General features: G+C 39.7%; 1 protein-coding gene across 6 annotated transcripts in view; it reads right to left on the minus strand.

The window, feature by feature from the left end:
* Window positions 1-2259: 2259 nt before the first annotated feature.
* Window positions 2260-24103, minus strand: part of ZCCHC2 (zinc finger CCHC-type containing 2) — a 39779-nt gene continuing 17935 nt past the window's right edge. For 2 of the 6 annotated variants that reach the window (XM_035891311.1, XM_035891307.1), the window contains exons 5-14: window positions 22202-22314; window positions 20768-20862; window positions 17448-17531; window positions 15640-15697; window positions 12727-12865; window positions 11164-11228; window positions 10205-10299; window positions 7462-7590; window positions 5246-6754; window positions 2261-4238 (exon numbers count right to left, since the gene is read on the minus strand). In XM_035891311.1, the coding sequence (XP_035747204.1) occupies window positions 4171-4238; window positions 5246-6754; window positions 7462-7590; window positions 10205-10299; window positions 11164-11228; window positions 12727-12865; window positions 15640-15697; window positions 17448-17531; window positions 20768-20862; window positions 22202-22314 (2355 nt within the window). In that variant the 3' untranslated portion in view covers window positions 2261-4170. Of the gene's footprint in view, window positions 4239-5245; window positions 6755-7461; window positions 7591-10204; window positions 10300-11163; window positions 11229-12726; window positions 12866-15639; window positions 15698-17447; window positions 17532-20767; window positions 20863-22201; window positions 22315-24103 lie in introns of all 6 variants that reach the window. The other 4 variants (XM_035891308.1, XM_009635713.2, XM_035891310.1 and 1 more) reach the window with 4 other exon arrangements.

Raw genomic sequence — 24103 nt, forward strand, 5'->3', positions numbered from 1 at the left:
CTTCCCCCCTTGTCAGAGGAGCGCAGTACCTGGATCCTGCCCACGTAACGGAGACGGCTCTTGAGCTCTAGTATAAACTCAGGACTACGCCTTTAGGACACCTCTTCTTCTTCCTCACAAGCCCAAGTGCAGCCCACATACCCTTTATACCTATATATACACTGCCTAATTCTAGCAGCCGCAGTTACCAGCCCTGAGCAGCAAGCGCTATTGCCCAAAGCTGCTTTTTTGTGTGCGCAGAATTTGGGCAACCTTATTTCAGCTGCAGGAGGCCCAGGTCAGCGCAGCTCTAGAGGCAGCCACAAGCAAAACCGAAACAAATTACGATGGTACTTCCATCTCCCTACAACTCGAGCGGCTTGGCACTGGTCGAGTTCCGCAGTTCTCAGCGTACCTTTCCACACCTTTTACTTGCACAGAATCACAGCATGGCAGGGGTTGGAAGGGACCTCAGGAGATTATCCAGTCCACCCCCCCCTGCTAAAGCAGGTTCACCTAGAGCAGGTTGCACAGGACATCGTCCAGGCGGGCTTCCAGAGAAGGAGACTCCACAACCCCCCAGGCAGCCTGTTCCAGTTTACCCTCAAAGTAAAGAAGTTCTTCCTCACGTTCAACTGAAACCTCTTATGCTTCAGTTTCCATCTACCTTGGCATGACATATGCCCTCTGTGCCTTCACCTCCTCAGCAGCTTAGCTGGGAAAATAAGGCCAGCTGTTGACTCACAAGCAAGCACTGTGCATCATCGTGCTCCCTTACGCTCTCATCTTTCCAATCCCGTCCATGCCCACGTTCATTTTGTTTTCCAGCTTTAGGGACCAAACGGTTTGTACAAACAGCAGGTTTCCATCGGCGGCAGCGCCGCGGCGGGCACTACGCCCAGGAGCAGTGCAGTGCTCGGGAGCCTCTCCTGCACGGCCTGGGCAGCTGCTCAGGCCAAGCCCCTAGCGGGGTTTTCCCTCCTGTCCTCGGGGCACTCGGCTGTTTCCAAGCCCCTGGGAAGGAGAGAGAATCTCTCTCTCCTGAACCGCGGTTGGTTGTAGTTGAACCCAACTGCCCAGGCAGTAGCAGGGCAGCCGCAGAGGACGGCAGGGTGTGAGCGCTGTCAGGTCTGCAGCCAAACAAGCCTCAGAAGAACGGGGCGTCTCACGCTGCTTGCTGTGCCAGAGGGAAAGCATTTTAAGATTTTTGAATGGATAGGTCCAACCAGGACCTGTTAAAGTCAGGGTTGCTTGCGGCATGCACAGATGGCGTCAGTCAGGCAAACGAGAGTATCAGCAACTCCAAGGGCGGGGTAAGTATCAGATTTCATTTTTGGAGTAGTGTGCCAATTCACAAATTCCTTGGACAGGGAGGGGGCGCAGACGCTTGCAGAAATGGAAGCTGCATGGTGACGTCTGCACGACACCTGGGTTTCGACGCCCCCCGGTTACTGTGGGAGCTGCCTGAAGAAACGAGGTTGGGTTGAGTGGCAACTTCGAGCCTTCTCGTCGCGTTAGCTGGTTTCTCTCTCAGGAAGCAGGCTGCTCTGGGCAGCAAGCTGGGATGAAGACCTAAGGGAGCCTGTGGTCCTCAGCTCTGTAGTAAGCTGCTGCTACGCAGCAGGAGTCAGCAGCACTGTCTGTACAGGGAAGCGAGGTGACAAATTAGTACCCTTCTCTTTCTCAGTACTGCCCGAGCACGTTCGGGTACTACATTCGTATCGCACCCTTCGGCTTCCATCCGTGCGTTTCTAAGCTTCTTCCCTGCTCCCGGCAACTCCTGCGCTCCTTCCGTCTATTTTAGCGGATGGAAGAAAGATCTCGCTTTCCAGTTACTGACTACATGCCCTGCACACACATTATTTGCATTGCAGTCAAGAAAAAGCGCGTTTAAACGGGGTTTTAGCCCAAATCCAGTAGCCATCAGAATATAACACAGGCTTAACTGATCTGAAAGAGCTTAGGTCAAAGCCCTGGGTCTATCACACAAGGTCATCCTCTTTCTCCCAAGAGAGCTAACTACCCTAAAGAAGTTTAAGTCAAGAGACGGTATCCTGCCTTCGGACACGGGACCGACCTTACCTTAAGTCAAGTACTCTCAGCTTCGCCTTAAAAGTGACAGATGCCAACCAAAATGGCGGCTTGCCAAAACCTTCTGCGATCCCATCCCTACGCCCAGCAGCAGAGCACCACACTTACTTTGCTGTTCTCGGTGACAAAGGACAGTACTTGCACACGGGTACTTTTTTCTTTTTTTTTTTTTTATTGCTGTTAATTCAAGGAAAAAGGTTGCATAAAATCCAATCTCTTCTAGAAATATAAGTGACCTTTCCAGTACATTTCAAATATCAAAGTATATGGTAAACATACAAATAAAGAGAAGGTAACATACCTCCTATTTACAGTACAGTATTTTAAATCATAAAATAAGTTCCATAAAGTACAACTGGCAGGTAATTCACAATACAAGTCCATTGGTGGTTTAACACCCTCACTTCAACTCAAACGCAGTTCATTCATTTCAAGTGGTCCAAAAATACCCAGATCAAATAAAAATTTTAATCAAAATAATTTTCATTTACTACTTAAACTTTTTTTTTTTTTTTAAATTAAAGCTTTCATCTACCTCCCTCCCCATTCCCCCCCTCCAAGAAAAAAGTTTCAAAATGTACACTGGTGCTATAAATATAAATGCTACCTATGAAGAAATGTAGTAATCAAGCTTTTTTTTTTTTTTTCTTCAAGTTTTTTGTTTGTTTAGCAATTTATTAGACGTCTGAACCAAAGATTGACTTTATTTCATCCCTCTACCGGACACCAGGTCTGATTTTAAGAAAAAACGTTTCTGCCATGAACTGTGAGGAATGCCAAACCCTATGGATATACAGTGGTAGTTGTTCATCGGTGTTGAATGCAGCAGTCAAAAAATACACTCATCTTCCAGATAACCTCAGTGCACTTTAGGAAATCAAATATTACCTGGAAGCAATTTAGTACATATATTGGCTTTTAAAAATAAAATAAAAAATACAGCAGCATTAAACTTACTTACTCATGATACTGACATGATTAATACCATCTTAACACTCATTTCAGTCTTTCACATTATACCGTAATTACGCATAGTGGTAAATTGTTATAAAATAGTGACTTTGCTATTTGGTAGACAGGTTCTAATACTAATACCTGACTATTTTGTAGAAAACCATAGCTTTTGTTCAGTTTGAAATAAAACATTTACATTCTAAGTACAATGCAACACTGTAATAGTTTAGGAAAAAAATATTCAATCAAGTAATGTTCATTCTGTGTTGACACGATGTAGAATAGCTTTTAAAAAAGGAAAAAATGCTGTCAACTTCCATTACAAATGCAAACACACTGAGTACAACATTCATACCATTTTTTTTCACCTTTGTTGCTGAACATACAGGCTAAAAAGCTACAATGGAAGAAAAATCTGTCAACTTAAGCTCGTTCATTTTTCTCAATCTGTTCCAGTCCACACAGTTTCAGCCCCTTCCTGCTCTATGTATTTTCGTTTACTTGGGACTCTCAAGAGCGGTGTATACGTGTTATTATCGGATGTAGTACACATACAGTACTGTGTGTTCCTTTGGACTCTCCTAATAGGACATTTGAACATCTCCCCTCAATTCATGAGCATTAATTTAGAGTACGGGCAGGGTCTGTATGAACCGCTAAACACTCATGCAAGTCCAACGAATCCACGTGGACAAACAGGGAAAGAAAATAAAACAGCAGCATAAGGAGAACAGGGAGGGAGGGAAGAAGATTGTGGTGGGGAACATGACCAAGTTTCTTCTTTCACCATATGGCTGCTCCACCAGTGATGTCAGAGGTCAGAGGACTTTTTTTTTTTTAAAAAAATGCAGTAAACATTGCACATGTCTCAAGTCTTCAGTGCAAAAGCATGGTTCGAATGCTCTTTTTGATTGTTTGGCTGTGTGTTTGAATTACATGCATTACGCAAGCCTTTTGTAGAACCAGGAGGAGACCAGGGACTCAGCTTTCTTCTTTTGTATGGAACAGAGGTGCAAAAGCAATGAAAAATTCCAAAAGAATATAGAACCGGGAATGTCCCAAAACGCAAGACCAACCCTCCCCCTCCCACGCACACCTTCCCCCAATTTCCCAAGCTTCAGTTTAAGTAGGCAATGTTTACTTGTTTCAGTCTGCAGAATCCAAGGTATCATTGGAAGGGGGAGGGGGAGGTGCGTATCTCAGTCTGTAAGTGCCTAAAACAGGAAAGAGAACTACTAAGTCACTGCTCACAATTAAAATGGATTACAAAACCACTACAAGGTATCAAAATGGACATGCTCTTCAAAAGGCACTATCATCCTCCAGTCCTTTTAAAGCAGATCCTAAGATTTTATACTATTTTCTTTCGTCTGCTTGCTAAAACTCTAAGTTTAAAAAAAGATACAGATGGTAGGTATAGGACTTTACCTTTACTGGAAGAATGCAGAGGAAAGTCGACCCCCACCAAGGTTCATCTTTCCCGTTCCAGTCCAACCAAACAAGCAAAGTCAGAATGGGCACAGACCAAGAATCAAAAATAGTTTATGCTCTATGCAAACACAGCGTTTTCTCCATTCTTCTGGATGGAGAGAGAAATGGCATGTAAGACTGAAGCCATTCCTTTGATTTTTAGTTCCAATTGGTTTCTGCCTTTTTGCTGCAACTTCTCTGAAAAGTTAAAGCGTGTTTCATTTATGTATGGCAGGATGGGGCACAGAAGGATGGCTGACTGTGCAAAGGTAAGCTTTAGAAAAGTTATCAAATGGCCAGTCTGCTGTTTTGTTTTTTGTTTTTTTTTTAAATTCTCACAAGTTGTAAAAATCCAAGTTGGTATCGTAGACCACAGATATCTTTCACTTTTTGCCAATGAATTCTCTCCCAAAAAACACTGAACGGGAATGGAAAAATTGAAACAACATGCAAGCCTCAACAGAATGCCAAAACCAAGCCAGTGAAAAAAGAATGACAATTTAGGACTGATATAGTTTGACTTCCCAGCTCCGAATCACACCCACTTTCAACTTCACGCCGTGTTCTACAAAATTTTCCGGCAGGGATAAGATACTTTGCAGTTTTAGAGCAGGTCACTAGTGCACAACCATTTACACAAAACATACACACGCACGCACACCTTTCTGCAAGACCAGAAACAGCACATTCAGAAAGGTAAAGAGAAACTGCTAAACTCAAAAGCAAGTCCGCTGGGAGTTATCATGATTACCTTGTTGACTGGCCTCCATGGATGACTGCTTACAGTCCTGCGCATAGTGTCCACTTACACCACAATTGTAACATGAAACGTTCCCATTCTTCTTGGGTCCCGACCCATTTGTGTTGGCAACTACGTTAGGTGCTGGATATACAGGATAGAACCTCCCAAATCCTGCCATCTGCTGCATACCATAGTTGGCTTGGCTCCCCATCACTGGGTCATGCATAAGCCCATTTGCATATGGAGACTGAGGCAGGAAGAAAGGAAGTTGTGTTCCATTGCTTTGATGTGCTTGATTGAGGTAGCTGCCATTGCAAAGTGATGGCAGAGTGAAGAAAGATGGAACTCTGTAGACTTGTCCATGAAGTGGATTATGATAAAAATAGCTATTAATCTGAAGGCTTCCATTGGTCCCACAGCTACACCTACGTCCGCAAGAACCGCAAGGACCAGATCCCAACTGCTGCGGAGGTAACATTGTCCCGTTAGTGTTATTATTTCCAACAGCGTTTATGTAGGATGTGCTGTCGCTCTGTGCAGTGCTGTGTGTTAAAGCAGGGCTCGGGCTAGGGGCAGGGCCTGGCGTATGCGTAGGTATTGCAGGAGGAACAGTGGACTGGACCTGACCAACACCTAAACCAGCCGACTGAGGTGGTGAGGAAGTCGCTACAGTGTTTAGCACGTTTGTATTCTGGTTGGGCAACACACTGGTAGCATGAGGACTGCCTGGCAAAGCGTATGAAGCTGGTGGAGGTGGCGGTGCTGCTGTGGAGAGACCAGCTGCTGGAAGAACTACCTTTAGATTGGTAGGCTGAGGGATTGCTCCTGGGTTTCCCTCAATGTGAGGCACCATTTGATTCAGTCCTACCACCTGGGACGCAGGTTTTGTGATGGGATCTGTAGTAGGAACTGGGGATCCTGGGAAACTACCTGGATTGTGGACTGGGATAAAGGCAGTATTTGGTGATCCAATACTTAAGTTTCCTGTCGGCTGCTGTGGTCCATTAACTGTGCAACTGTCCGATGATCCCTGTGGAGAGGGCATTTTCAATCTATGTATTGCCAAATGCAAAGCAGGACTACCAGGCTGGACAGAATGTGGAAGGAAAGTGGATGGGACTGGCAGAGGGGAAGCCATCAGCTCAAGGCGTTTCTCAGGTTCACCAGAGGTCACGGGGCCCATTCCACCAGGAGGTGAATTTGCAGACTCTCTCACTGGCGAGACAGCAACAGGCGTGGTAACGAGCATCCCCATAGTTTTACCATCTGCAGATATGGGTGGCGGGACAACTGCTTCAGGCTTTTGGGCAGCGCTGTGCATCACACAGTGTAAGGCAGGCATGAAGGAAATATGTTGAAACTTTGCATTCAAAGGATCTTCTGAAAGGCTTCCATTTTCATTATTTACTGAAGAGATCTGAGCAGACGATTTGTTTATATTCGATGAACTGACAGCACTGTAGCCTGTAAACCTGGATGTATTTTGATTCCCAGAGTCCTCAGAATTGCTGTCTGTATCTGTGGAGACAAAAGCATTTGTCAGAGTCAGAAGAACAAATGTGAAACAACATAGTCATGCCCTGGACTCATTTACCCATCTAAAACTTCCCAAGTTTGATGATGCAAATGGTAGTTACGCCTTCCCGAATAAGAATAACTTTGAGATTATTTCCATTCATCCCAATCAAGCTAGGTCAGTCTCCACCACTTGCCTATATCAAACTGCCCAACTGGCTACTAGACCTTTGACTTGTGCATATCTGCAAATGTGAAGAGTAGGACACAGACCTACTGGTTGCATCTACCAAGAAAGACATTAACACAGCTTACTCAAATTTGGAAGGAGTGGCAAATTAAACTGTTAATACAAAAAGAAGGATCTCTCAGGCACACAATTCGATATAAAACGGGTCCCTTTCATGCCAAAGTTTTTCCCATTCCTGTAATGTTGAAATTTCTCAAAGAGAGCTATGCTGTTGAAGTCAGAAAATTACTACACGTATGTAGTAACCTAGAACTCAGTGGTTTAAAATGGTTTAAACAGTTCTGCTATTTGCTAGAAGCCTTCAAACTATCCAGTCATGAAACCCATAAAGCAAAATGTGTTCTGTGGCTAGCTCAGAAATAAAAGCAGCTAATAAAACTGAGAAACTAATTAAAATTAATACAAGAAAGAGATTAGTCTAGGAATAAAGACATTCATGCACACTATCCATAAATACCACCTCTGTCTTTTTCTTCTTCACTATCAAAGCTTTCCCTCCCATCATGTCGTGGACTAGAAGGAGAACTGTAACTTTCAGATGATGTTTCTCCACAAGTGTCATGACCAGATCCAGCGTCCAAATTCAGATCTAAAAATAAAAATTGGTATTTTTATTTTTAATCTCAGTATATGGAAGCAAGGTTATTTTGGTTTGCTCACATCTTGCGCTAGTTCAAATTTTTGTTTGCTCCCACTTAATTGCATCTGTCCCCCGTACTCTTAACACTCCTACTCCCAGCAGTCAGGACTGCTCTTGTCCCTAAATTTATGATGACTGAATCCTTCGTGTTAAAGAAGGTGACGCCAAAAATTGATATTTATGCAGAGTAGTGAAAAGAATGCTCATCCTTAATATATTTGGTGATGCTCATACCGAATTGTACTACAATAATAATTTCCTCTGAATGGTACTGATCAAATGTTTCCATTCAAAGAGATGCAATACTGCTTGGTCAGCAAATACATAAAGCTAACTCAGCGGGCAACACCAAAATAATACACCTTTTTTTATAATTAAGTCTTCCGGAACAGGCTTTAAGCAAACTGTATCAACAAAACCCATTTAAAGAAAAAGAGATGAACCAAAAAAGCGTAGAATTGTTTTCTAAATGGGATAATGGGAAACTCATTTGCTGTAAACCAGCTTTCAGGGTGGGTCTAGATCCTACTAGTGAAGTCAAGCAGGTAGCTAGTATGCTCTGGCTTTCAAGCTCAGCCTCAGAGGTGAAGGAGCAAGACAGATGCACCCTCTCTCAGAACGTATGCCAGACACTAGCTTCATAGAAACACCAACCCCCAAAAACTCGGTTGGCAAAACTCCAGGCCAAAAATTAGAACACTATTATTTATTTCATTAATGCTAATAAATTAGTATTTTCTTTATAAATTATTAATTAATTTATTATTACTATTGCAAGCATAACAGGTTGGGATAAGTCATCAAAAAGCTGCCTTAATGCTTCAATTCTTGAAATCATTTCCTGGATTAAACCTGTAACTGGTCAAATTATTTTAACAAGTGTTTTGAATATCTGATATAACCTGGAGCAGCAAGTGTCAACCTCACATCACTGACAGCAGGAGTCTAAAGTGCTAGTCACAAAGTATCAAGTCTTCACGGTTACAAGTGTAACAACTGATGACTCAGGAAAGCTAAAAATGAAGGAAACATGATGCAGTTAAAGAGTTACTGACTCAAAATAGAGCATTTCAAACCAAGCCTGGATATACCAAGCTAGGCAGAGATTCAGACTGCAACATGAAATTTTTTCTTTAGATTATGTCTCCAATAGGGTATCTCAAAAGACATTTTGATGTCTGTACACAAATGCACAGGTAGAAAGCTCATCTCTGACAAGGACTTAATTGCTTCCAGCCTCTGTGGGTTGCAGTTTCTTCTTGGAGTGGCCTTAACTAGCCAACAGTACCAGACAGGCAGTTTCACATCTGTAGAGCAGCAGGTAGTGAGCAGACATTGCTCTTAAGGCAAAGCATTCCTTATTTAACCTTGCACTACTCACACAAGATTGCACCACCTCTTAAAGTTATCTCAGTTCATAAAAGCTCAGTGCATTTTGCCTGACAAGAACAGTAATCAATCAGAAATTTACGCAGCAAAGCTGTCCTGTAGAGTGTATTTTATGCTCGTACAGCCCTTAGCTATAACTTCCTAAAATTGTCCTGGTTTCGCTAAGTTTGTGAACTGTGAGTTCTTAAAGTTTTAGTTAAATGCTGTCTGTAGAAGGTAACAAAAACTGCCCATAAAACACTGACAATAATTCAGAACAGGATCCACCTGGAACTCTCAACAGCGAGAAGCAGAAGAAGAAAGAAAGAATGGGAGCTTAATCAAGACTGTACCCCAAGTGGAAGCAAGAACAAGACAAGGCACTTTGTGAAAGTCCTTTCAACACTTATGCCAATTAGGTGGTTAGAAAAAGGCAAATTCTTTGTCAACTTTCTGTCAGGAGAGCTAAGTATAAGAGAGGCAAGGCTGCAACTGATATTGGGAGCCTAGAAAACATCAAGATAGCAGAGTCAATGGGTAACGTAGCCCTTCAGAAATTTGTAATAAGGCTTGGAGGCTCAATTTACTAAAAGAACACAAATATCATTTTTCTTATAACTGACTGATGTACACAAGTCTTGGCCTAGACACTAGATTTTGCTGGATTACCCAAACTTGAAAACCCTGTTACGGTAGCATAGAGAGTTGTGTGTTGTAGCTCAGCAGTCACTTGGTTTATACACTACAGTTCATCAACAGTTTGCACCAGAGGGATTTTATACAGGTTCCTCATGGGCCATTCCGCAACAGCTGAAGAAACCAGTGAGCTGTGAAGAGAACACTAATGGCGAAATGCTAGACCTCCACACACTCAGACTGCTAAATTTCATATACAAGTAGCCCAACATTAACTGCTTCTGCAACTACCACTCCCCATAAGGCAACTTATGGAGGCTTTAACTAATATTTTTCCAGTTATTCATGAAAAGAGACATACCCTAAGCAACTGCATACAGAAGACTGAGTCTAGTATGTTCTACACAGCAAGTCAAAGCACAGACTAGACAGCCAACGTGCTGACTTGCACCAAAACAGATTTCAGACTTGTGATTTCCCCTTTACTGCAGAACAATGAATAAATCAGCAAAGCTGGAAATTCTATTTCTTACAAATAGCTTGGGAAAAAACATCTTACCTTTTGCTGTCCCTGTACGGACGTGCTGTGATGCTGCAACTCTAACTCCATTAGTCCTGTTATTCAACCGGCAGTCAGTTTTCTTTGCTTTCTCCCTGTGTAAATAAATTTAATGTTGGTTTTTTTTTTTTTTTCCCAAATGCACAAGCACAAATAACCAACCATCAATGAACATATAATGCCACTGTAAACAATGTCAGTGACTCCAGGCAAGAAATGTATATTTAATAGCTGTAGCAACAAATGTAGATAATAAACAAACAGGTAAAGGCTGTTAGTGTAACGTAACAGGAACTAAACTAAAAAAGAAAACATACAAAAAAAGAAACGGTGCAGCTGATTCTAAAGTTGTCTTTGAAAGCTGATGTGTGTAATGCAGCTGTACACCAGACTAGCATAGAAGCATCTGGCTATGGAGTAACAAAATGACAGAAAATCAACTCGGAAGTAGGCAGAGTATTAGGCAAGGGTGAAAATGTTTACACTTCCTCACAGTGCAGGATTGTGTAGCTCACAGGAAGTTCTGAAGCCCTCTGATGTGCAAATTATCTTCAGTAAAACATTTCAGCAAGTTACTACCCACTGCATGATGTTAAAGATTGCTGTCAATCCTTATTTGATTTTCAGTGTTTTCTGGACCTTTACACCTTTTAACTTTCAAATAAATATTAAGGGGAAAAAGGTAATTCAGTGTCAGTTAAGAACCTATTCCTGCTCCTTCAACTTTTTGCTAAATGACAACTGATATTTTGACAAAATGAATGCATACAATTAGTCTATTTTTCAAGTTACTCCTTTTCAGAAGATAAAATAAGGGGGTTTATGTACACTGACTTCACACTATGCTAGCTTTTGTTCCACAACAGCAAAACAAAGCACCTAATTGATTGTAGGCTCTGCTTATCATTGTGAATGCATTACACTTTGTTTCTGGATTGCTGGTTACATTGGAAACCTACTTTTCCAGCTGTGGTTTTCCTTTCTTCTTGATTACTGTAGACAGACTTCGTTTTTCCCCTGTATGCTAGACAGAAAATACAAAGATGCCAGTCAAACAACAGAATCTGTATCACAAAAAACAATAAAAAAACCCCTTCTAGACTGACAGGTCTGTGAGTCCAAGACTAGTGCACTCACCATGGTGCTATAACCATACAAACAACTACTTGTACAGTGCATCTAGGCCTTTAGAATAATGCATCTTCCCTTGTGCTTATGCACTCAGCAAATTACTACTTGCAAGTATGCCAAAAATATCAAATTATTGTCTGCATGCTGTCTTTTCTCTTGAGGATAAAAACAAATGTGTTTCATCACCTACGCGCTAAAAAGGCTAATCACAAGGCTTACAGGGCTACAAAAGTTATTGATTTTAGTGGAATTATTTGACGGTTGGGGGGTGGGAAGTACATATGGCAAATTATTTTTACATAGTGACAAAGTAGGTACCCAGCTGCTGCTAAACTAAACTCTAGAATACAACCTAGAAGCACATAAGAAAAACATAGCATTTACATAATTCTTTAAGTATACTATTACTACCCAGTACTATTACTAGTAATATCTCATATTTGGCAACGGAGTAGAATTTAGGAGAACTAGGAAATAATCTTTGTCCAAATATGCTGGTTTTGGACATTCTTTAAGTAGTAAGTAGCTTTTCCTCTACTTTACTATGGGGTTTTTTTTCTTGCCTCAAGCTTGCAATATTTCAAGCTTTTGTGCAGTCTATCATTTAACCCGTAGAAGCAAATCTCAACTCATTACCCTGCTTTGTGAAAGAAGGAAACTGTTTTTGTTTGGCTTGCTATTGCCCCCATAACAACCAATAGCCAAATTCTGCATGCAGAATAAGAGCAATATTAAGCAATTCTAACATCCAAGGTGGTTCAGATGTAAGCAGTGAGCAACCTTCCTTCCCCCAATTTCAGTACATGATTTTATTCATAATTATTCTTCTCAACTATACGCACACCAAAATTGACCACTGAAGAGAGACACAAATCTCACAAAAAGTGTATACACATCTAGCTATTAACTTTTTTCAACAAAGATTAATACTTCAGTTACTTAGATAATGCAGGTAAGATAGAAGGAATATTTAACCTGTTGGCCCTACTGTAGCATTAATATGGTTTAATTATTAATACAGCTTCTAGTTTTTTCCTTGCAATAACACAGAAATTCCCCAGGCGTTCTGAAATTCTCTCTGAAGACAGTACGTTACAGTAACAGGAAAGTGTCTGATTAGAAATGAACATTAGACTTTTCTGATTATTTATATCCTACTGGGAAATTTTATTTACACATCCATCAACAAAATATGCAACTTTATGAGACACTGCTAAGCAATTATGAGGGGTTTTCTAGTCAAGGTAAGTCAGTAGGAACTTGAACTTTGACACTTATTTGTACAATTTTAGCAGGGCTCCTCATCTTTTAAAGCTAAATCTAATCACGTGTAGCGGACAGTCTTCTCAGGTGTCTCAGAATATTGCCTTAAAGAAAAAACAGCAACACACCTGGTCAAGTAGGTTTGTACAGTGCTCTGGGTGCTGCTGGACAATACAGCTTTTTCTCCTCCAGTCCATTACCCCATTTTGCTCAGAGTGCTGTATGTTAAGGCTATCCAGTGAAGAACATTTCGCACTGCTAGTGCTGCTGAAAGGAAAAAACAAAAGTTATGCCGATGTGAACAAACTTGCAGGCTTTTCCTACCAACATAGACATTTTTGCATCACGTTAGGAAACTGTGGTATTTTGCTTTCAGAAAACCCTAGAAATTCTCAAAAGATTTGAAGATGTAAATTACAGAAGTTCTTGTGCTCTAAAGTTGTACTAATGATCTGAACATAACTGGAGTTCCTTTTTCTTTTGTCTACCACAATTTGGTGCAAAATTCAGAACAACAGAATTTGTAGAAAACAGTAATTGAGAGAAGAGTTTCCATGGATATTTCTGCACACGAAGTCTTTTTGTTTGCTTTTTTTCATACCAGACCTGGGGAAATTTTCCAGATAGAAAGGTATTCTGAATTAATCTTTTTTCTTCTTTATTGTTCATGACAAAGCTGGAATTACTTTGTAATCCATTTCAGAATTCATGAGACATTTAAGAAAAGGAACGCATGTCTACTTGCAGATCATACTGCAGCTGTATTTCAAAATAGTAATTTTGCTTTATATTTTTACCTTCAGGATTGCTAGTTTTGTGTAGTGCTTGGAAACCAGGATTGCTAGTTTTGAGTAGTGCTGGGAAAGGGGAGGTGCATTTGGCATTTACTTTGGACCTTCTAATGCCTTCCACTGAATCTTCTCTTAACAGCAGCCAGTCAGAAGCAATATTTAACTAGGTCTGAGAGTGCTGGTCAACAAAGACTGCTGGAAAAACAGTCAGGGTTCTGACAGAGTCAGTAGGGCACATGGACTATAAACTTTTCAGCTATTGTACAAAACCAACTGCTGACTGGATGCCAATTAAAAAAAAAAAAAAAAAAAAAGAGTTAACAGTTTCAAATTCTTATCAAAATACTTATCCTGATAATTGAAAGTAACTTTTAATTCAGGGCTGTTGGAAAGATGCTTCCTGAAGGCTACTGCAATATGAAATGTTACTCAGTTCCCATGATGACAGAAATCAAGCTCACTCCAAAGCACAAGACATGCTAAGTTCCAGTACCTACTTACCAAATACCTCTGCAAATAAGTGCTCAAACTACTTAAAAGATGTACAATAGAATATTAAAAAAATAGGTTTAAGAAAATGGTGAGAACCAAGAAGGTCCAAAAATAGAGACACGAGCCCATGACTGCAGAGATATATAAGCAAGGTCTCTTTAGAAACTTCTGCCGAATGGAGTTAAGTGAATCCACTGCCAGATTTGCAGTCATGTCATGTAAGCTGTGATACTAGTGATTTTTTTACTTCGTATGTCCAATCTCATTCCTACCAGTAAATGTTTTGGAACTTTTCAAGAGTAAGGCTGCCATACTGAATAAAAACAAAAGGTAGACAGATGTAATGTACAAATTTTCCTAAAATGTACCAATGCTATTTGAGATGAACTGCTCTTGACTCTAGACTGTTTTATACATTTTTAAAAGAGAAAAGTTCCATTCAGTGGCATTTCTTAGAACCCATAAATAGCAGCACAGATTTTAAGAAGACAGACGCGTAACATGAGCAGGAGAGGTGTAAGAGACCTCTAGCAGTCAAGTAGTAAACACATTTTCCCCTGTTAAATAAACAGAAAATAATAGCTAGCAAAAGGAGTTTCCATCAGAAGTTTGTGGAAAGGCCCTATCCCTGTCTTTCCTACCTGAAAGATAGGATCCTAAGCTACAGTTAGCTTTAGTATACTTTATTGTACAATGAATAAAAAAAAGACAATTTTTTTTTTTTTATTAGTGACTATATTGTATTAAGTTTGGATCCCACTCTTAACGACTTCATAGTAGGCTGTATATCCACTGGTATAATCAGAGATTTTGTCAAGACATTCTCTTCTCAAAGAAATGCAAGTTGAGAGTAAGTAGGAGGGTTAAAAAACAAAACAGAAACAAATGACTAAATTGTCCAATTGGTAATTTCACAAGATTCTTCTCTGTAAAGGATCTGTGAACTTTAACCAACATAGTTTTGTGCTTATTATTGTAATTCCAGGTAATTCCTCCCTCCTTGCCCCCCCCCCCCCCTCCCCCCCCCCCAACAAAAACACCTTACACAGAACAAAACTGTAAACCACAATAAATTTTGTATCCATTTTTTCTCTTAATATAGTTGAAGTATTGCACAACTATGTGCAAACATATCCAAAGTTTCTGGTCAACCTACATTAAAGGGTGAATTCACATTACATACTTCATGTAAAGTATACATAGTACACTGAAAGTATATATAAACTACTTTAATGTGGTTAAGATCTGCTTCCACTTAAAATGGATGTAAAATAGCAAAGCATACATGCTTTTGCTACTAAGCAAGGGAAAGAATGAACTACCTTCTCCTATAAGGTCATCTTTGAAGGTAGTGAAGAAAAGCTTAAAATCAACAGCGCTGGAAATCTTCAGTATATGCATGCATGTGTGTGCACATGGGAAAAATACATGCAATACAAATTTATGTTACTCAGCTTATAAATACAAATCAAAACATCATCTCAAGTAGTGAAGATTCACAAAATTTGGGAAAGAATAGAGTTCCAAATGACCTAGACCCACAGATGTAGAAATAGAACCTTTTGAAATATTTTTCTAATACAGATTAAGTCAGTAACACTCCCTCACAAACAACAAAAAATAAACCAAGAACACCCCACCCCAACCAAACAAAACCCCCCCACATAAACTTTAATCTAGAAGGAAACACATACTCTTGAACCACTATCAAATGAAGTTCAGAAACTTAGAATGGTGACATTATATCCTAGTACCTACTTGGCAACAGGACTTTTTCCATTATGTTTCTTGTGAACTGCTGTGTGTTGCATTACATCTGGAAAAAAATAAACAAAGCATAATTTCAATAGCAATTCCTATTTCCTCTTTTAGTTCAATCCAACAAATTCATCTTTCTGTCACTACCAGACACTTAGCAGAAGACATCTCTGTTAAACAGGCTACGCTTAATTTACAATGCTGAAATTAACAGGCGTTGCATAGAGGACAGATCAGTTTGTACAGACAGTATAATCAAGACTCTTTGCCTTCCATTTCACAGAAGAACAAAACAGAAAAATAGGAACTGTAACAGCCGTTTATGTTTGCTCACCTCTATGTTTAATCATAAGGACTAAATGCGTGACCCAGTATGAAAGGATGGAGAGAGAAGAAAGGATTCAGTCAGAAATGTACAGAATTTTGTAATTTCTTCTGAACTGCTAAAATTCATCTCAAAGCTATGTCACACATTCTGAATAGTGAATGAAGACAAGTCTTACACAGAAGTATTGCGTTCTGAACCTCAAAATTCACTACGCAAGTAAAGCTTTCCAAATTACATTTGACATAAAGAGATACTGCCTCAAACAAGAAACAAGACCTTTATAGACATGGTCTACCCTTTTCTTTAAGGCAACCACTAGATTTTAACAAAAACAACTCTTCTTAATTCCAACTGTTGATGATCTTAACCTTCTTGGTAGCTATCATTTTGCCTGAACTCTTCTCAATGCTACAATTAAGATTTTCAAAAAACCAAACAAAACCACAACTGTTAAACTTCTGGCAGCACTTCACTAGCCAGAAAAGGTGTTCTGAAATGCATTTGTAGTTTCATCAGGTGAACAGGTTTTGTTTTTTTTTAAGGACAGTATATAAAACACTATTTGAGCAATTTCCAAATAAATTGTAAACTTACTTGGTGCATTCTGAACTCTGAAGAAAAATACGGTAATGATTTTTTTAAATAAGAAAAAGCTGTCTGAACTGCATATGTGGATTACTGATTGCACATAAGATCAACTGCTGCTTCTTAGTTATTAATGTGTAACAGGGTAAGAGCGGTGTCATTCTGTGAGAACTAGTGTAAGTCTTCAGTGGTTCCTGTTCACCTCTCAGCCCCATTTCTCATCCTTTCCACCCACCAGAAGCTTGTACTTGTTTGCTACTGAAAACAATGCAAAACTGTCTCACCATTCCTTTCAGAATGAAACTACTGACCAGCCACTAGGCTGCTGCTTCCACATGTGAACTGGTTTTGAGGTATTTTGAAAACACCAGCTTTCAGACTGTAATCAATGCTCACTACAGTCCCAAACAGTCCTTATTAGCAGCACAGAGTATAAAAGCAGCATAGGGTAAGAATAAGAGGAAAACTTGAACATCCTTTCTGTGTAAAACTAAAAGCTGGACAAATTTGGCATATTTAATGCAAAACAGTCTGCAACTCTTGAAATGCTGCACTCAACTTCTAACCCTGGTAAATGAAGAACAGGTAAAGACATGAAAAGCTACAAACAATCTTGGCTAAAGTAAATTGTCAAATGTATCTCCCTGGTTGCTCAACACAGCTGTGAACTTCTGCCTCCAAGCTGTCTATAAACACTTCCACTCCTTGGATTATTATGTTACAGCAACCTCCTAAGGAAACTGCTGAAAGTATACAAAAATTCTTCATTTACACAGCAGATTTCATTCAAATCTCTCAGCTTTGTACCAACGAAGAAATCAGTCAACTGCATGATTTCCAGAACTGAGTGTGGTAAAATTTCTCAGAGAAGAACCACCTTTGAGTACACAACTACCTTCCTCCTGACTTGAAGCTTCTGAACTGTCCTCCTTGAAGTGTTCTGGTGCCTTAACGGTCTTCAAAGAGGGTTGTAAGTTACCTGCAGAGAATAAAGTTCACGTAGTAACTTTATAGATCTTGAACAACTAGACAGTTCCTGAATGCTTGCACTAAACTGGAAGCTAGGGAAATGGAAGACTGAACTTACTGGTTTGCCTGTGGCAGTAATTTGAACATTGTCTCCTTCAAAGCAGGCCATCTCCAAGAGTAAAGGCTCTATGGAGATACTTTTATTTTGAAGAGAAGAGTGTGCAAACCAATTTTAAAGCTATGGTGCCATTTCATAAGGTTGGCATTGTGACCATAGTATTAAAAATATTCCTATTATCCTGCACTTCAGATTTTTTTATCATCTTTTTGTGATACAGCAGGAAATGGAAGGAGACAAATGATAGTTACTCTCCTCCAATCTCAAATCATTCACCTGCCAAAAGAGACTTAATTTGGGCTAAAGTCTTCTACTGCCCTTAACACAGACTTCATGCACAATTTTTGGCTTTTTATGCCAGACGAGATGGAAAAAGAAGTGGCAGTAATATTTACAGTTTTGTTGCAAAAATACCACTACAATGCTCTAAAAAAGGACTATATTTAGTAATTAAACTAATTCTAGGAGTCTACCCTTTCTTTCTCAAAGAGTTCCAAGTTAGTGCAGGTAAAAACATCTGAAAGCTGTTGCTTAGGATCTTGAAACGTTGATAGGAAGATCCTTCTGAATACTGTCTGCATTGAACATACTAAGCGCCCAGAGACCATGCTCTAATTAAGTCTGTTGGAATCAAAAGTCTACTCCAGCCTGGCAACGTGTCTAAAATAACTGACGTTATGAACCAGGAGGGAGCTAATTGATTTACTCCTTAATGGAATGACGGCTGCATAATTACGCTCACTGAATATATTATTCAGTGTAAGATCCCAACTATTATTTAAGGCATAAAGACCCTTCACCGAACACAGAATTTATTTCCAAATAGGTTGGAAAGCGTGAATATTTTTGTGCTTCCATAAAGAGATATTTTTATCCCCAGCTCTAAATAGCGACTGAAGACCAATTTAAGCCACAACTGCTTTGTCTGCCAATTAATTCTGCACATCCGTTTGACAGCTATGATGAGATTTTTCTTAAAGATACGCTTCCTTCCCTCTCCCCACACTGTCATCACATTCAAAATACACCACCAGGGGCTAACTTGCAATTGCAGGTATTAGCAGGATTTCAGGAATTCCAAACCGGAAACCTAGAAAAACACAGAGGTCACCTGCGGTGAGCTACCCCAGACAAGTCATCCAGTCCCCCTTCTCAAAAAAACCCAACTATGCTTAGATTTATCATGCTGTTTGTCTTCACCAAACTTTTTCTTAATATCCAACTCAGTGCCAGGGTCCTGAACCACACCAATGGGCTTTGAAACCTCCTCCCCTGCCCTCCCAAGGGCCTCACTTGCCTGTGCTCAAGATCCAGTCTGATACAGTGAAGTTTTGCAATTTTGTGGGGGGCTGCTGGGAAAAGAACTGGCAGAGGCCTCATCTGGGGCCCCCATCCTTTGGCTTGGGAGCCACATTTGAGCTCAGGCCCTTGCCAGGGGTGCACTGCAGCCTGGCCACACACCTTGCTGAACCTGTTCTTAACCCTGACCTACTGACTTGTTTTTCTGCCTTGACCTCAGACCTGTCTCACTGCCTTGGACTTGTCTGGTAACCACCAGATTATTCTTGCTTGACCCTGGTCCTAATCTTCCTCATAGCAAGTTAAGCCCAGTGCTTTCTGTTTTATCCATCTGAGAGAACAGATCATCCTCTTTACATTATGACTCTGGTATCTGAAGACAAGTCATCTTCCACTGCAGTTTTTCCTCCTCTCTGCTAAACAAATTCTTCATCCCACCTGTCATGCATTTTAGATCTGACAAATCCTCATGAACTTTCACGTACCCAATTATTTATTTATTATTATACAAATTATCTCCTGTTTACGATCACATTATAATCTGTAAGACTTCCTGCAGAATTGACATTTGTCCATTTTACCCTTCTGATCCACCTACCCTGCAAATAGTTTCTGCCCTGCACTAAGCCAGCGAAGTTAACCGCGCTGGATCTGGCACTGGTTCTTTTTCAGACCATTTCAAATTATAATCCCGTATAACAATGCATTTGCAAGTCTCCCCCACCTAGATGTAGTCTGCAGACTGAAATTTGCATGCTCTGTGCAGTGTGCTTATCATTAATATGAATCTGTCTGGACTTTGGAAAGTCTTTCCTTCCCATGCAGCCTTTCATTACAACAAAGTTGTCAGAATTTTCACAGTGGTCAATTCCAGCCAGTTTCACAATCCTGGACCTCATTAGCTTAACTTTTTCACGGAACTGCCCTGTAAGTATGCCCTAAATGTTACTAAAAAAAAAAAAAAAAAAAATCAGCTCCTATCATCATCATCACAAGGCCTCTATCTGATCATGGAAGAACACATTTGTCACAGATCACACCCATCATTTCAAATTAAAGTCAACTGTCATGCCTCTATTTTCTTCCAAGTGCGTACAAGCAGTCTGTTTGAAAACTCCAACTTATTCAATTCCTTACTAACGTCTTCTGCAACTTCTGAAGCAATGGCCTCACAGTCAGTGCCTAAACTGTCATAGTGTATAATATGCACTGAAAGAAGAAAAGATTCAACAGAAAAAAAGACCACATCCTAAGGCATCCATACAGAGAAGCTACGCTTAAGCTGTATGAACAATCTGTAATACACAAGTAGGTACGATGTCCTCCAAGGAAATCTCTGCGATGCAAATGCTTTGAACAAGATTCTGTATGTTCTGAAATTAGGACCATCCCACTATTTATGTACTATATCCCAAAATGAATCTTAGTTTAAATATCAAGACAAATACTTCAAAAGAAATCAAATAAAAAACAGGTGTGATTTTTTGGGTCAGCTCAAGCTTTTTGTTCCAAAGTTTAAGATTTCTTAAAAGGACAAAGTCCCAAACTGTTGCACATACTCAATTTGTAATTGCGTATTTTAATAGCATGATGGTACAGAAGAGAAGAAAGAAAGAAAAGAACACAAGCTGATGCTACATAGTACATTCCCACTGTCAAAAGCATGAGTATCTGCTGAAGTGACTATTCATTGCTAGGGAGTTCAAACATGACCAGCAGAATACAATGTAACATGAATACATAATTATACAAACATAATTAGGCAAGACATGAAGAATAGTTTTTTATAGACTTTTTGTTATATAGAACAGTATTAGGCTATTTCTTACTGTGAGTGTGCAAAGATTCTGATGAAATTGATTGGAAGAAGTTGTATACTCTCTGATTCTGCAGAAAAGCTTGTGATGTATTTGAAAATAGCTGCCTGAAATTTAAATGAGAGTTTGTTAAACTGTAATATTTCATAGGAAGAATACAAAAATTTACTACAGTACTATTTAAGAACAAAGCAGGCAGTTCTTAAGAAGTCCAAACACTTGAACTTGCACGTTCAGCACAATGTTAAATGCTACTTTTGAGCTTTGTTGTTCGGTGCTAGTGTAAGATCAGTGTACAGTCAATACAAGAAATCGGTATGATGAACTTTTTTTAATTTAAAAGGTATGTGCTTTTGAGTCATCCCAATTCAAACATTTTAGCCACCTGTAACATTTTATCAAAGAGGAGTTTGGACTGAATCAAAAAAGCACTGGACTTTATATTTTAACATGTAATTTCCCAAAGTAATGCACCTGTTCCTTAAATACACTTATTTGGTTAAACACAAGGTTGAATTCACCTATAATGTCAGTATTTGAGTTTTATAATTATCTCCAAGAGCAAAGGGTGGGATTCTCAATACTGGTCTGCACTGGTCTGCGTCTGTTTCTAAGAGGTCAGCAACAACTATTAGCTTCAGATAAGAAAACAGGCCAAGAATGAATGGTTTTTCCATCCCACACCAAGTTTTTAGTTATTGCTTGCCAGGAAGCACCACCTAGTTTTATCTTTTTTGGGGGCAGGGGGAAGAAGGAGAGGGGCAGGGGATAGCCATTTTTGCAATTGTGCATTGTTGTGGTTTAACCTGGAAGGCAGCTGAACACCACAGCTGCTCACTCACTCCCTGCCTCTCCAGTGGGATGGGGGAAAGATTCGAAAAAAAGTAAACCCCACGGTTTGAGATAAAAATAGTTTAATAAAACAGCAGAGGGGAAAAAAAAATCATCAGAATATACAAAACAAGTGATGCACAATGCAATTGCTCATCACCTGCTGACTGATGCCCATCCTATCCCCAAGCAGCAATTGCTGCCCCCCCCCCATCCAACTCCCCCCAGTTTCTATACTGAGCATGACGTCATATGGTCTGGAATGCCCCTTGGCCAGTGGGGGTCAGCTGTCCTGGCTGTGCCCCCTCCCAGCTTCTTGTGCACCTGGCAGAGCAGGGGAAGCTGAAAAATCCTTGACTGGTGTAAGCACTACTTAGCAATGACTAAACCATCAGGGTGTTATCAACATTCTCCTAGTACCAAATCCAAAACACAGCACTATGCCAGCTGCTGGGAAGAAAATTAACTCTGTCCCAGCCGAAACCAGGACATGCACACACACAATTCACAATTTGTGTTTAGGCAGCAGGATTTCTACTGTCCCTGAAAGTCATCTAGTTTGAGATTAATCACTTTTCAGGTGATGCATTTCAGATTCTTTGCCAAAATATTTACCTGATTGTGGACTCAAGATCAGCATGCCTTCGTTCTTCCCTCTTCTGAAAACCCTGATTTAGTGCTCTTAAAATAGTCTTGTCAAATGCTTCAGAAGACAGTTCCTTTGGGAGCTGAGAAAAAGGTTAATGTTAAAAAATAAGTAGTTGACATTTTAAAGACCATATTTGTTCACCATCAGCCTTTTTATCTTTTGGTATCAATAAGAAACTCTATTGTTCCAATTTGAGTAAGGTATTTTACAGACTAAAGGTACAACAAATCGTCATAATTTAGTTTTACAAGAGAAACACTTTGCTGTAAAGCCTCACATCAAATCCAAGTGTCAGACTGTTTAAAGCTCTATTTGAAAGAACTACATTCAGAAATTTACCAACACTATGTTCTTTTCCAGACTAATTTACAGCCTTTTTTGATTTATTTCTTCAAATCTTTCACACACAGAAAGTACGTCTGAAAATAACATAAAAAAATTACTGGGGGGACTGAATGCACTGTACTATCATCACTTAGCTAGATCAAATTATTTTAAAGAAACAGGAGTAGAAAGGAGACTGCTTCAGTTTTATAATACACTAGACTTCAGTGTGCAATATTGACATTAATCAATAGCAAGTCCTTCTCCAGCTGCTATTAACACTGAAACGTATGAAAATTCATTATAACTGTTTGCAATGCCACTATTACAAAGTGAGGCCTTTTGATGTTCTAGTTCAGAATGTAAAGTTCTTGCATCTAAAGAGCATGTCTATTTTAAGTGAAAAATATTCCACAGAACAAAGATTTTTCACATTTTACCACTTCCAAAATAATGTACTGAAGTGCATGAAAGCTGACCAAATTTGTTAATTTATATTAAAAAAGTCTTTTAATTTTGGGGCAATTAAAAGTAAACTCCATCGCAAAAATGGTTTTTTCCTAAAGTTAAAAGCTATTGCTAATCTGGTTAACATCTGCTGTCAGTTATGATCAGCAGCACTAAGTCATTTACACTAAAGCAGCATCTTCCTCTCACATGTCTGGAACACACCCAATCCAGACTGCCAGCTGAATATTACATCCTGCTAGTGGTACAAGAGCAAAGCACTAAGTTATTCTTTCACTGAATGAAGTGCTACTGATAGTACAATTGCTTGGTAACATACATAAAAGGAACTTCTGGACAGACAGACTCCAGACAGGTGCTGTTAGTATTAGTTTAGTACAGTGTTATAGCACCTGAAGTGTGTTCAATATAAAAACAGAAAAGTGCTGAAAGCACCTTTTCGTAACTGACCCCCTTTAGCTTCTATATGTGCTATTGAGGAACTGACTGAAGAATTAGTCAGTATTAACAAAAGGTACCAAAAAACTACTGCAGAAGCATGGGGATGAGCAAACCTCCTGTTCTGGTGTTTTGCATTTAAATTTGTCTCTGGAAACAGCCACAACTTTCATTAAAAGGAATTCAATTCCTTCTGCAGTTAAAAGATTCAGTCATACAAACCCAAAATTAGGTGCTTACTATCTTAACTTCAGGTGGTGAGATAGCCTTGTTACTACAAGTTTGTTAGTCCTTCCACATATGTGGGTAATCTCCTACATGCAAAGAATTTCTTATGCTTATCACATAAGAGAAGGTGCTCTTTCAATTCAAGGCATCCAAGTTATCTTATTTACTACCTTAGTTTTTCCCACTGATGCTTCTATTCTGAAATAATTTTTACAGTTATCTTACTCCTATCACCCACAACCTTGGAATTTCCTATCAAATATTTTGACCATTCTTTTCTCTCCCTCGGAAACTCGGTGCACTACTTAACAATGCCATGCAGACTGGAAATAAGAACAACAAAAAGCCAAAATGCAAGTGTGTATGAACTGGACAGCATTAGTACTTCTACAGTGCTTTTTAAAGCAAGG

Source organism: Egretta garzetta, unplaced genomic scaffold (assembly GCF_000687185.1).
Source record: "Egretta garzetta isolate BGI_Z169 unplaced genomic scaffold, ASM68718v1 scaffold463, whole genome shotgun sequence".
Taxonomy (NCBI): Eukaryota; Metazoa; Chordata; class Aves; order Pelecaniformes; family Ardeidae; genus Egretta; species Egretta garzetta.